At 50.0% G+C, this 14058-nt stretch overlaps 1 protein-coding gene and 1 pseudogene across 1 annotated transcript; both read right to left on the minus strand.

Annotated features, from left to right (window-relative positions):
- Positions 1 to 1113: 1113 nt before the first annotated feature.
- Positions 1114 to 2674, minus strand: LOC147689654 (uncharacterized; annotated as a pseudogene).
- A 273-nt stretch (positions 2675 to 2947) lies between these two features.
- Positions 2948 to 10841, minus strand: LOC147689655 (uncharacterized). Its single transcript, XM_086936575.1, has 5 exons — positions 10788 to 10841; positions 5273 to 5372; positions 5070 to 5168; positions 4789 to 4929; positions 2948 to 4599 (listed from the first exon to the last, which is right to left on the minus strand). Exons 1-5 carry the CDS (start codon positions 10839 to 10841, stop codon positions 2948 to 2950), a joined length of 2046 nt encoding a protein of 681 aa, XP_086792701.1.
- Positions 10842 to 14058: the final 3217 nt, after the last annotated feature.

The following is a 14058-nucleotide window of genomic DNA, read 5'->3' on the forward strand; positions in this document are numbered from 1 at the left end:
AAGAGCAGAGGTCTGTGTCGGTTTTTAACATGTCTAACCACTCGTGCTCCCAAAGAACTCTCACAGCAAAGCCCTGGTTTTCAACATACTGGGCCTTTGTCAGAGTACGCCTGTATAAGTGTTCAAATTTGGCACCCAGCATTTTGTTATACTCGTGGGGCTTGTAACACTTGGGGCAGCCGTGGTAAAAACAGCCGTTGAATTCAAAGGCTGTCGGCACACCCTTAATTACAGTGTACCCGTCCAGGTAATAGGGGCCCAGGCGGTATTCACCACCCTGTAAGGCATGTTGAATTTGTATGTCTTCCTTCTCAGAGACGTGCATGAGCCACTGGATAGAGGGGGTTGATTAACGTTTCTGTTTACCGTTATAGAGGTCTGGCGGTACTAGAGCGATAGTTTCAGGCATTAAAAACATGTGTTTGTAGATGGACATACACATGGATGCCAGAGTGACGTTTTGAAATGGGTCTATGTATTCGACCGCTTGCTGCATTCCAGGGGTTTTGGATGTCAAGGCCTTGACTTTCTTAGGCAATGTCTTAGGTTTCAAGTCCTTGACTTCTTTAGTCATAGACACCACAACATCTCTGAAGAGGTTACAAGCTTGCCGGAGGATCATTACATCAGCCTGACAATAAGCTTTCAACTCTGTTTGAAAGTGAAACTCCTTTTCGCGGTTTTCAGAGTACCACTGTAGAAAGCTCACTTTCTCATCAGGCATCATGTATTCAACCCCGTAGCTGTCAGGAGGCGGCATGGGTCCCACATAATTTTGGTTAGCCCAGGTGTTAAAAAAGTGTGGGAAATAACCTTTACACCCTGGGAACCCAAAGGCCTTTGGCAGCTTGCTCAATTTCATGGGTAGGAAATTCAGGGTGTCTATGAAGCGTATTTTTAAAGGGCATATGGTCATCAGCATCAGTTTAGACCCCTGGGTTATGAGCTCCACTTGTATCTTTTCACGAATCATGTCTCGTAGAATAAAGAAGGAGTCATAGGCTTTCGAGTTGTGGGCGAGCATGGTATATCCTTAGAATTTGGCTTGAATGAAAGTGCTCAGGAAATCACCAACGCACGTTCGTCCCTCAAACTCCCAACTGTCGTCGGAAGTTAGATGGTGTGCGTAAATGTAGTTAGGCTGGTGTACCCCCGTCTCTTGTGTGCACTCTATATCAAACACTATATAGTCTTCGGTCTTGGTCTGAGGTGGACCTTTAACCATATAACACTGATGGTTGGTGCCGGCCTTGTAAGACACATGGCAACGGGGGCATATCATACCTTTGCACTTGTGATCCGCTGCAACATACCGCCCACACTCGCTGCAGTCCTTTTTAGGGACACATTTGAAAGATTTCTCGTGTATGCTCAAGCAGTTTTGCGAGCGACAAAACAGCCTACACGTGCTGCACCTCACCTTCAGGGTAGCGTCTTCTATACAGCCAACCCTCTGACACATCTTACAACACATTTCACACTGGTGGTGTGTTTTATTGTTGTATATATGGTCGCAGTGGGCGCACACATACTTGGCCCCCAGAAAACCTTTAAGGTTCAAGATGCCGTAAAAATGATTTTCCATGTGGAGGACATATACGGTCTTGTTTCTCACAGGTTCCCCGGTTGTAAAGTACTTCCAGGAACCGCTGTGATAGAGAACTTTCACCGTCACGGCGAAATAGTTCTCAAAAAGACCTATATCGCCAAAGCCGACCATTCGGTCAGGAGGTATTTCAAGAACCTCATGGGCTTCAGCAGCTCTAGACATGATGACAGCGTCAGGGGTCTTGCGAGCCATCAGCAGACCCACGATGCTGGCCGCCAGACATTTATTGGCAGTGGCGTTGGTAAAGTTGAGCAGCCACATCTGTTTCTTACCAATTATTTTACTGTATAGTACGCTCTTTAAGGGTCTGGAAACACCCCCCTCACGCCCCCGTACAATGAGGGCTATTACTCTAAAAGTGCCATAGGCGACTAGTTCCGCCTTACTCTGTAAAAGCCTTTGGAGGTTTTCTAAAAATTGCACAGCATCAAAAACATCTCGGGTCTTCCGCCTGGTGAACAACGGTGTGTCAAGACCCTGCCCCTGGAAGCAGAGTTGGAAAAAGTCATTAGGCCCCACATCGTGTAACAACCTTTCTATGAGCTCCTGCACAGCCTGATGTATAGCCAGAACACCATGAGTGGTTGATGTTATTTGGTGGAGGTTAACAAATCTAAACTCCTCATACTGTTCTACGGCCCTAAACCTCTCTACATTGCGAGTGTAACTCCTAACACTCTCTAAAAACAAGGGCTCTGGGCCCTCATCAGTAGGAGTGTGATTTGTGGAGGTGTTCTCTGATGTGTCATTTTGGGAGGTCAGGGTGGGACCTGTCTCAGGGGTTCTTGTAAGCCTGCGGGTAGCGCATATTCTCGCCTTCTTCAGCTTATTTATTAAAAGCCGGCGTTGCTTTGTACTATTAAGCCACTTTTGGTTTTTTTTACGGGCCCAGGCTTTTCGAGATACCAAGCCCCAGCCTATCTGAACAGGTAGGTCGCTGTCGTTGGTTGTCTTGTTCATGGAGGCCTCCGCTACAGTTCCACCCCAAGGTCCTTCTGAATGTTGGTGTGCTTGGAGTTTTAAAGCCAGCCCCCCGACCCCCTTCAAATGACCGACCCTAGGCATGTTAGACCCTGCCCCTATGTATTGTCGGCGGTGAAGTGTTGGATTATATGCTTCAGGCGTTGATCTTGTAGCTGTGGTACCATGCTTGAAGGGGTCTAGGGAAACAGGGTTGTCTTGTTTGAGGGTTTGTGGGGCCCCAGATGGTCGTTGTTTGAGTAGTTTTAAGAACCGTACAGACTTTGTCACTAACCTCTGGACCTTACGGTTATATTTTGAGGGCCTCTTATGAACGCCAATGGCTGTGGGGGTCTTTAGGGGCTGGTACTGACATAGTCATGAATGTGTACCTTGTATATCGGCCACAGCTGCCTGACACATCTGTATGATCTCTTTTTTACACACCCCAACCCTTGCCACGACCAGATGTTGGGCCTCCCTCTTGTTCCTGAGATTGGAAAACCCCATATCCATTCTTATGATTGCACGGTTTGCCTGTCGTTTTAATTTGCGAACAGCCATCTGTATCTCTTTTACATGTGTCTTCAATACCTCTTCTGTCTTTACAGACCCATCTTGTTCCTGCTTAGGGGGGCACACCTTGCGAGGTCTTATAAATGGCGGCAACCCCCCAGGCCCATCTATACTGCCACCGGCTATGGCGGTACTGGACACAGGTCTGTACACAGGCATGTCCGAGGGGATGGACACGGCCCTGTACACAGGGATGACAGCGGTACTGGTCTCAGGGTTGGACACTGTACTGTACAAGGGGCTGGCAGCGGTGCTGGCCCCGGGACTGGACACAGGTCTGTACACGGGGTTGGCAGCGGGGCTGGCCACGGGACTGGACTCGGGACTGTACACGGGGTTGGCAGCTGGACTGGCCACGGGCCTGTACACGGGGTTGGCAGCAGGGCTGGACACGGGGCTGTACATGTGGATGGCCGTGGGGCTGGTAGGGTCGTATGCTCCAGGAGGGGTCCTCGTGGACAAAGGGTATGAGGCTTGTGAGGAGCTGTCATTGTAATCCTGGGGACTAACTGCAATGTCTGTGTTAGGGTGTGGTGCCTGGTTACCTGTGTTCTGTAAGCCCTCTGTGCTCAAAGACCCCTGGTACACCGCTTCTGGGGTTCTACCAATGTTGTCTACCAACCCCCTCAACTCCTCAAGAGCGTGGCTATTCATGCTAGAAGGACTTTCTAGGGGTTGCGCATTACCACCTGTTGAGACCCTAGGCTGGGCCTGAACACTTACAACAGGCTTTGGGGGTTGCTCAGGGGCGTGCACCTCTACATGCACAGTTATTTTAATTGCCACTGTCTGGGGTTTCAGGACGCTTGGTGGATCCTGCACTGTATTAGGGTTGCTGAGGGACTCTGGTAACTGGAACTTAGGGACCCCTGGTTTCAGTTTCAGATGTTTTCTTGAGAGGCGCGATGTTTTAGAGGGTTGTGGCGGAGCCGCCTCTTCTACAACCACCGGTACAACTACCACCTCCTTGGGGCTCAAGGTTGTATAGGCCTCATTCAAGGGCTTAGCATCCTTTTTTATAGATAAATCTAAGGGGTTAGCTTGGGGCTCAGGGTTGCTAGGGCTTTTCTTCTCAGGGCTTAAGAGCTTTGCATGGCCCTCGTGGAGCACCGCCGTTGTCTTCTTATGGTTTAAGGGTTCTGTTTGGGGATCTGTGAATACCTTACAGACCTTCACACGTTTTAAAGGGCTGGGGATGTTCTCTGAGTCCCCATGTTTCTTCTTAAGGGAGGCAGGGCTTGTAAGCATACCGCCAGTGTTGGCCCCACCCCTGTGCAGAATAGATTGTTGTAGATGGTTGTTCAGCGTGTTGCTTGGTGTGTAGTACGTAGATAGTTTTTCCTGGCGTACACGCCTACTCACGACTTTTGCGCCGCTTCTGATGTTCTGGACGGATGTTATGTCCCTTAAGGGCGGCGCCGACCTCTCTTCAGCAGCATGTTTCTGAGCCGCTTCTAAAATATAAACAGAAAAATATATATATATATTAGAGAAAGCATAAAAACAACACGTACAATCAACACCATCCTAAGTTCTACACAGTCACCTTTTTTATATAGGCCATGCTACAACCAGCTGTACCCTTCTGCTTGAGAGTCTGTAACACCTCTAGTACTTCTCACACCCTTTTATAAAAAACACACCTGAAAGAGGTCTTTTTGCAGCTCTTTTCTTTGACAGAGGTCCCACTTTAGAAGTTGAAGCTTTCCTCTTCAAAGTGATTTCTTTTGAACATTGCGCCGCCTCAGGGACCTCAACAACGTCCTGGCATAACATAGGGGCACCTGTAAAGAAAAAATAATACCCAACATTAGTCATCTTTCTGAGGATTACCTCTATACTCCCTCAGGGTCAGGACGCTGTCCTACTCCGCCAACTCCCTAGCGCCTTAGACAGTTTAAATAACAACGGCCTTTTTAATTACCTGTAGGAACTGTAGTGTTTTGCACATTATTCATAGCGTCTTGAGCCTCGATGTACAACATAAGATCGTCATAAACTTCTTGTAGGTCGGGGTCATAAGCTGTAAAAGCATACATACATGAGACCCACATTAGAAAAAAAGAGAACTTGTGCGTTGCTGGTGTACAAAACTACGTAGAACTACACAACTCTAAATATATATACCTGGCTGCGGGGCTGGCAAGTGACCATCGCTGCTAGTTATTACAGCTGTGTCCAACGCAGGGGGTACATTGGTGACGGTTGCATTTGCAGGGTCTTGCAGCTGTATTAAATATTAAATAAAAGAACAGGATTTAAAGCTCCTTTCATAAACAAAAGTATCACAACTTCATACAATTCATGTGTACATTTTAAAAACTGTTAAGAGGGGTGCAACAACAGACATTTTTTAAAAAAGCGTTGCATGTGCTGCGCTAAAACATATGTTAAAAACAAACTGCGCCATATCCTTTGCTTATGTGGTAAATCACTTTAGGTACACATAGTCCTTCTGACCTACAGCCACTGCCCCTAGGTTCATGGTACTCTTTTGTAACATGTACATGCCACTTTTCTCTTGTAACACCTTGGTTGCGCCCTCTTACATTTTGCGTGCTTTTGATAGTTGCGCCAGTGCCAGAATTGCCTACATGACGCTTATTCTTGTGCTTGAGTGTCTACCCTATATTGCAGGATTATACCTCTAATTGTACTTTGTTTTCTCTTGTACCCTGAGCACTTTTCACTTTTTTCCGCATGTAACTTAACGTATGCATGTTTGCTCACATGTAAATTTCGCCACATTGTCCATTTGTAATTTTTTCTGTTTGTATCTTGTATGTAACGCCTGTAATTCCTAGTCCTTATGTTCTGCAACTGGGGCTTATGTAAAGCGCTCTGACACCCACGGGTGAAGGTCGCGCTACATTTACATTTTTCTGCTTGTATCTTTTATGTAACGCCTGAAATCCTTAGTGCTTATATGTTTGCAAATGGTTCTTATGTAAGCGCTCTTACAATCTCGTGTTCGCACTACATTAAAAAAAAATTCTACCTCAGCTTGTAGTTCTTTTATGTAACGCCTGTAATCCTAAATCCTTATCTTTTGCAACTGGTTCTTATGTAAAGCGCTGTAACACTATTGTGTTCGCGCTATCTCTCAATAAATTTTTTTTTTTTAAAAACACACACACTGGGCCTGCAGGGGCTTGGTCCGCCCCTTCAGTGATGCACTGGTGACATCACTGAAGGGGTGGACCATGCCCCTGCAGGCACGGTGAAGCGTCCGCCCGCCCTGCTACAGCTGCTGGCTCCACGTGGGGACCGTGGGAAAAATGCCCCTCAGGACCCTCACAACCCCCCAAGGACACCGGAGTCCTACACCCCCGCACCCTCGAGCCGCACCTTGTGAAAGCGGGCTCGGGGGCATTTTTTTTACAACAACAAAAAAAAAAAAAAGAAGACACCGCACTCGGGCTCCGGAGCCCCTACAGAGACACCCGGAGCCCGCCCTCAGAGCCCCCGAGCAGCGCCAGCCTCAAGCGGGCTCGGGGGACATTTTTTTTTAAAAAAGTGGGACAACTCTGCACTCTGGCTCCGGAGCCCTAGGAACCCACGGACCCTGCCCCAGAGCCCCCGAGCAGCGCCCTGGTGAAGCGGGCTCGGGGGCATTAAAATAAAAAAACGGGACAACTCTGCACTCGGGCTCCGGAGCCCGCCCTCACAGCCCCCGAGCAGCGCCCTGGTGAAGCGGGCTCGGGGGCATTTAAAAAAAAAAGCAGGACAACTCTGCACTCGGGCTCCGGAGCCCGCCCTCACAGCCCCCGAGCAGCGCCCTGGTGAAGCGGGCTCGGGGGTGTTGGACTTGGCCCTTAGGGCAGGTTCACCCCTAGACTTTTTGCCTTATGTGTGACCCTGTGTCAGTGATTTTTGGGTCTCTGCGCACTTTCCCCTGAGTCCCAGAGTGAAAGTGCGTGTGTGTAGTATGGCTGGCCTGCCCTCCCATAGGAATGCATGGGGAATGTGTGTGTCCCTGGTAGTTCCTGATGCGTGGGGAGTGCAGGCTCGAGTTTAGTATGTGTGAACTCGTGAGAGTGAATGCTGCAAGATGGTGTCTGCGGCATGTATGTGTCTAGAAGGGAAGTGCTACTTCTGGACATTGAGATATGTGTGCAGTGAGGGTGCTGGAGCGTGATTGGCTGGAGCTGGCTGGCATGCCAGGCTCCAGGAAGTCTGGATGGGTCTGCCCGGTGGTGAGTGGGAGATTAGCATGAGTGATGTGTGGGAGGAGTGTACCTGTGTCCTGGATGGGCTGGGTTTTCCCCACACAATGCTGGCTCCGCCCCCCTGTGGTGTGTCTAACGACCCAAGCCTCCCCAGTGAAAGAAATGGGTGGTTGGGCCATCAAGAGTGCTCCAGAACCAGCTGCGACTGGTTTTCCCCCCACCCTGCACCCTGAAACAAAGGATTTGTTAGTATAAGAAGGGGCTGTGTCCCCTTAGAAAATGTTCTACTTTTGGATCCTGCCAGAGGGGGCTGTGGCTGCTGCTGGGCCAGAGGACCGCCACTTGGGGAGTCTCCCTGCCTGGAGACCCAGTGTGCTGGCTCTGGGCCCAGCCTTGCCCCCCTGCCCCTTGAAAGGACTTTTGCTGGGCTTGTGGGCCCCTAGCGCCTGGGAGCGCTTTTGATTGCTGTTTAGCGCTTAAGAGCGCTTTATTTTGCTTGCAGCGCTTGGGAGCGCTGTGGTCACCCCTCTAGCGCTGGGAGCGCTTTGTCTGCAGAGGCCGGTGCCCACCCGGCATTGTCCGCCCCTAGCGAGTGCCACCTCGCTTCTTAATTGAATTGGAGGCCGGTGCCCACCCGGCATTGTCCCCGGATCACCGCCACAGCCCAGGAGTGTGCTGCCCCCGCCGGGCCGCCGCGCTGCCTACCGCGACCCGGAAGTGCTGGGTCGGCGGGCCAATCGCTGCGCGGCCCGGGAGAGTCAACCCCGAAGTCCCGCCCCCGCAGCGGAGCCGAGAAGCAGCCTGCCGAGGCTCCCGAAGGAGAGAGGAGCCCCGCAGCCCGTGAAGAGAGCAGGAACAGCCGGTGAGTGAAAGACCAGCTAGGGGAGAGGTGCGAGGTTGCGCACCTTCCCCCCCCTGCCCCTACTCGAGCTGCCCCCACTTGACAGCGGGCCGCTCCACCAAAGCGCACCTTTGCCCCACGAGTCCCCCGAGCCGGGACTCCAACGGTTGGGGGCAATTACTGGATCTCGAGTCCCCCAGAGAGGGAGACCCCCTAGAGTGCGCTAATTGTCTGAGAGCCCCGAGGCTCCGAGGGTGACAATTCGTTCAGCGAGCCCAGAGAGGCTCGAGGTCAGTCCTTTGTCGCGTGAGCCTGCGAGGCTCGAGGAGGGCATTCCAGTGTTCTTCGAGCCCAGAGAGGCTCTTGCCCCCCACAGTCGTTTTTAGAGCCCAGAGAGGCTCGAGTGCCCATTCTTGCGAAGAGCCTGAGAGAGGCTCAGGGCACCAGTTCTTGTCCAGAGCCCAGAGAGGCTCCGCAGTGCCACAGTGGTGGTTCTTGAGCCAGAGAGGCTCCAACGTTGCCCTAACTTTCCCTGCACCAGTTGCCCAGCACTTTGTGGGCAACTGCTACGATTAGGCCCTGACATTGGGACACAGGGACTGTCACAGGTGGTGACTGATTTAAGTTTTGCGCAATGGTATTGCTACACCTCTGAATGTTAATGCATCATGTGTTTTGTTTTTACACCCCTACAGGTATTGTGATGTGTAGGTGGTTGTTTTCTCCCTAGTACAGGTGGTGCTAGTGAGGTCCTGTTACCAGTGATTACTGGTTGTGTGCTCTATGTTTATATTGTGTGCTACACTGATTTTACTTTCTAAAGTGCTATTTCTGAAAGTATTGCTTCTAAAAGTGCTGATACCCTTGACAGTGGTCCAAGTGGCCCTGTCCTGTACAAATATCCCTTGTAAATTCCGCCCGTGCCTGTTGGCACAGTGTAACAAGATGTGTGTTTTATCTGATGTATATTTATTATAATACAAAGGCTATTTTTATATAACCTTGTGTGGAGTTTTCCTTTGTGGTGGGCCTTTGGTTGTTGTTGCTGGGGTGCGTGCGCAAATACTTAACTTACATCGCCTCAAAGTTTAGCCTTGCTGCTCGTGCCACGTTACCTAGAGGGCGAGTAGGGGTTATCTTGGCGTGTAACTCCCTTGCCCTGACTTGGGAGTGGTGGTCTCTGACTGACTTTGGCGAAAGCCCTGGCCAGCCGGGGATCCCATTTCCAACAGGGGGCATTTAAAAAAAAAGCGGCACAACTCTGCACTCGGGCTCCGGAGCCCGCCCTCACAGCCCCCGAGCAGCGCCAGCCTCAAGCGGGCTCGGGACATTTTTTTTTTTTTTAAAAAAGAAAGAAGACACAGCACTCGGGCTCCGGAGCCCCTGCAGACACCCGGAGCCCGCCCTCAGAGCCCCCGAGCAGCGCCATGGTGAAGCGGGCTCGGGGGCATTTTAAAAACAACATAGCGGGATCGAGGCATCAGTCGGGACCCCTGAGCCCCCAGCGGATCCAGGAACCCGACCCAGAGCCCCCGAGCAGCGCCATGGTGAAGCGGGCTCGGGGGCATTTTAAAACACATACACAACTTGGCATTCGGGGGCCCGGAGCCCCCCGCAGACACCCAGAACATGGTCCCACAACACCCCCGAGCAGCGCCATCATCAAGCGGGCTCGGGGGGTGATTTTTAAACAAAAAAAAAAAAGCGGCAAACGGGGCACTGAGCCCCCAGGGACACCCTGACCCTCACCCCCGAGCAGCGCCCCGGAGAAGCGGGCTCGGGCGATTTTTAAACAAAAAAAAAAGCGGCAAGCGGGGCCCCGGAGCCCTGGAGACCCCTCACAGATCTCCCGTGGCACCCCCCGAGCAGCGCCAGCCTCAAGAGGGCTCATGGGGGCTTATTTTTATTTTAAAAAGCGGCACAAGGGCACCGGAGCCCCCAGGGACGCCCAGGGACCTCCCCACCCAGAACCCCAGTGCATCTCCAGAGGATTTTTTAAAACGATGCACTCAAGGACCCTGAACATCCTGGACCCCTCCAGCTCACCCCTTACAGGCTCTCCTACACAGATACAGCCCCATACTTCTGATCCTCGAAAAGCCCCAAAACAGCAACTTGGTGAGTACAATAATGCATTTTATTTATTTTTATATGTATGCCATGTATTTTATTTAAAGAACCTCTGGTACCCCTGAAACAGTAGTAGCCTCTAACATTTTATTGACATTAAATGTACAGCAGCCTGGTAAAAAATGTTTCTATGCTCTGTAAAATATACGTTTCCCCTCTACGTGTACCCTCCTAAGGCCTATAACATTATGACCCCCTTAAATACAAACCCTGCAAACTCTAACTTATGCCACCACCCTTATTAACATTAAATACACACACATAGCTTTAAACTCAATGCATCAGCAAAGCCTTTATTCACTTTAAGCACATTTACATTACAATTCGCATCTTGTAAAAAAACTTCATTGTCACCATTATTCACATTAAACACAGCACATAGACTTAAAGAGTAACAGTTTACAAGCCACACTACATAGTACTATTTTTAAAAAAAAGTACTACTTTTTTTTTTTAAACTACATGTACACCCTAATACACCATTGCGCCATCCATTATTTACCTTCTTTACATGTTGGCAGGCTGCGTCAATCTGGGAGAAGTTGCTCTGGTCCATTCTTGCCTTAGAATCCAAGGGTTGGCTCTGTGCCTCCAAAACAATCCAGGCCAGTCACTCCCCAAGGTTTTGTAGGGCTTGATGGTGTAGAAATCCACAAAGGTTTTTGACTTGGTTGCTGGTGCAGGAGTCCTCCAGGTACAGCAGAACAATCCACGCCAGTCACTCCTCACAGGGGGGTTTTTGAATGGGTGTTTGGCAGTGTTCCTTGAGGGGCCTTTTATACGTGTCCAAGCATGCTAATTTGAAGCCCCCCACACCTTTTATGACTTTAGGGGGTTTAGAACAATGTCCTGCTGGCCTTTGTTGGGATCCTTTTTTCTATCCTTGTTACTCAAACTCAAGGCCTATCCTGGGAAGAGTGGGGTTAGACAATGGGGGCCGGCGCAAAACTCTTCACACCTACGTGACACATTCTCCTGGGAAGTAGGGAGCCCGGGAACAGGATCTACCTTGGGACTCGCATGTCAAATTTCCTGCCAGCCATGTCAAGTTGGAACTAACCTGTCAAACTTGGGGCCAGGGGCTTTGTGATGTGTGGGCCTATCCTGGGAAGAGTGGGGTTAGACAATGGGGGCCGGCGCAAAACTCTTCACACCTACGTGACACATTCTCCTGGGAAGTAGGGAGCCCGGGAACAGGATCTACCTTGGGACTCACATATCAAATTTCCTGCCAGCCATGTCAAGTTGGAACTAACCTGTCAAACTTGGGACCAGGGGCTTTGTGATGTGTTTATTACATCCTAACAGCTGGCACCCTGTTTCAGGTTCTGATGGGAAGCTTTGCTCTACAGGCCACCTCTCTTTTTTTTCTTATCTCAAATCTCAGGGATGGCTGGGGTTTATTATTTTATAAGGGGTTTGTATTAACCTATTTTTTTAGAGATAATTACCATAGGTAGGTTTGTGAGGACCCTTTACCACTTTGACACCTACATGACACATTCTTCTTCCCAGGCCCTGGGCTGGGGAACTCAGGACTGCCCCCAGCAGCTGTTCAAACAGCTGCTGACACATTCTTCTTCCCAGGCCCTGGGCTGGGGAACTCAGGACTGCCCCCAGCAGCTGTTCAAACATCAGCTGGCTGCAAACCCCCAGTTTTAAAAATGCACAGACATTTCCAGCCTACAACCATGCAGTTTTTTCTATGCACTTTTAACATATACACAATTACCTCATGTTTTGCAGCAGAGCAGAGCTGTCAAATTTAAGACTAGAAGTTTAAGACCAGACTGTTTAAGGTCAGGGCTGATCAAACCCTGGTCTTAAACAGTCCTGACCTTAAGCTGTCAAATTTAAAGCCAGAATTTTAAGACCAGACATGTCAAAGATGTCAAAATTGCGACCAGCAGTTTGCGACCAGAGCTGTCACTTTTGCGACCAGGATTTTTTGATGGAAGGTATCCCTTCTTACTACTATCCATCTTTCATTCTTCCATCCATTCATCGGTCCATCCTTTCATCCTGTCCCTCCATACAGCTCCCCATCCTTCTCTCTACTCATACATTCATCCATCCATTCTCTTCCTCATCCTGCCCTCCTTCCTTCATTTGTCCCTCACTTCTTTCCTTTCCTGCTCTCTTGTTGCATTTCTTCCCCCAGCCTACAGCTCCATCATGTTGTTCTCTTACAGTGGCACTTACAGGATTCCCTTTGAACACCAGTACCTCAAATGAAATTGACAGGAGCCATTAACAACATTTCAAATGTTTTATGATATACTGACTCTCCTGTGGCACCCACAATCCCCTCTCTCTAGATCATACGCCACCACCAGTCCAGCAGGCTTGGGTTCCATACTACAACAGCTAGCATAAACACCACACAACACCCACTTGCTCAGGCTGCACACAGAAAGGCGACACAACAGGACTATAAAGAAAAAATATAGATTATGCGACCAATGGAGCTTCTCTGAAGCATGAAGACGTAACAATATGATGAAGGTCAAAGGAATGTTTAACAGGGCACAAGAGAAATTGGCATTTTCGTTTTATGACACTCTCCCTGCACAACTAGCCTGGCCCACCCAGAAGCAGGTAGAACCAGAGGGCTGAAGGCTAACCAGCGGGAAGCATCCAAAGGCAGAGCACCCAAGGCTTCTCAGCACTCATAACTGTGCAGAAGCGATTGCTTCAATATGATGGGGGACAGGGCTGAACCTGGTTCAGAAATTCCACCTGTCCTGCCGGGCCAGTCCGGAGCAGCCCTGCAGCAGCATAGTTTGGACAGTGGGCCCCCTACCTGCATGGGGGGAGGGGGGGGCTTAGGAGTTGAGGACCCCGTGGCCCGAACCCCTGGCAATCCGGCGGTGTGCCGGCCTAGGGCGGTTTAGGCTAGTTTGGTGGCTTCTGGCTGTTGCGTCCCCCAATAGGGGGGTGTGGGAGCTACCGGAAGCGCGTCATTCTACATCTCTTCTGCGCGCTGTAGCCGAGGCTGGTCAAAGGGGTAGAAAGACCCCTTGGCCTTTGGCCTTTGCCTCTTCCGTGACCTGGCCATAGCGGGGGCATGTGGATCGACGATTATTTCCCTCCCACCCAACCCTAGTTTTAGGCAGGGAATCTACAGTGGCGGGGTCTAGAATACTAGAGTCACCACTAGTTAGCAGGAGGTGATCCTTCAGGAGAAGTCCCCTTCCCCAGGACAGCACTAAGGGGTACGTTTCTGCAGGAAAAAAGAAGGATGGGGGGTTCTATGTGGGTTAGTTTAACGACCTTAATATCTCTTAACCCAAAACATAACAAGAACAATAAACAAGAGATATAAGGTCAACCTTATATCTCTTATTTATTGTTCTTGGTAAGGTTCTGCAGTCTTGAGCCACCCAGAGGATGTACACCAGCTTGTGGGCCAGGGCACACAGATAGATCATTGGGTGTGGGCACAGGGTGCGCTGCTTCTGCCCTCCTCGTCGCAGCCCCTGGGGAGTTTGCTGTTTGGGGGCAGTGCCCATAGTGAGGACAAGTGAACAGTAGTGTGGGACTGCCCCTCATGGATGCAGGTGGTTACAGCTCTGTGGTCCAATGGCATTCAGGATTGCGAGGTGGCCCTTGGTGCGTAGAGATTAGTTCATGATGGTGATGAATGGTCTACCCCCAAAATGTGTTTTGTACATAATTTTATTGACACCTTATTTCACAGTTTGGAAACTGTTATATGTTCTAAGCGAATTTTGCATTAAGACTTTTTGCTATGACTTATTCCACTTTCACAC

This window comes from Lissotriton vulgaris, chromosome 9, assembly GCF_964263255.1.
Source record: "Lissotriton vulgaris chromosome 9, aLisVul1.2, whole genome shotgun sequence".
Lineage (NCBI taxonomy): Eukaryota > Metazoa > Chordata > Amphibia > Caudata > Salamandridae > Lissotriton > Lissotriton vulgaris.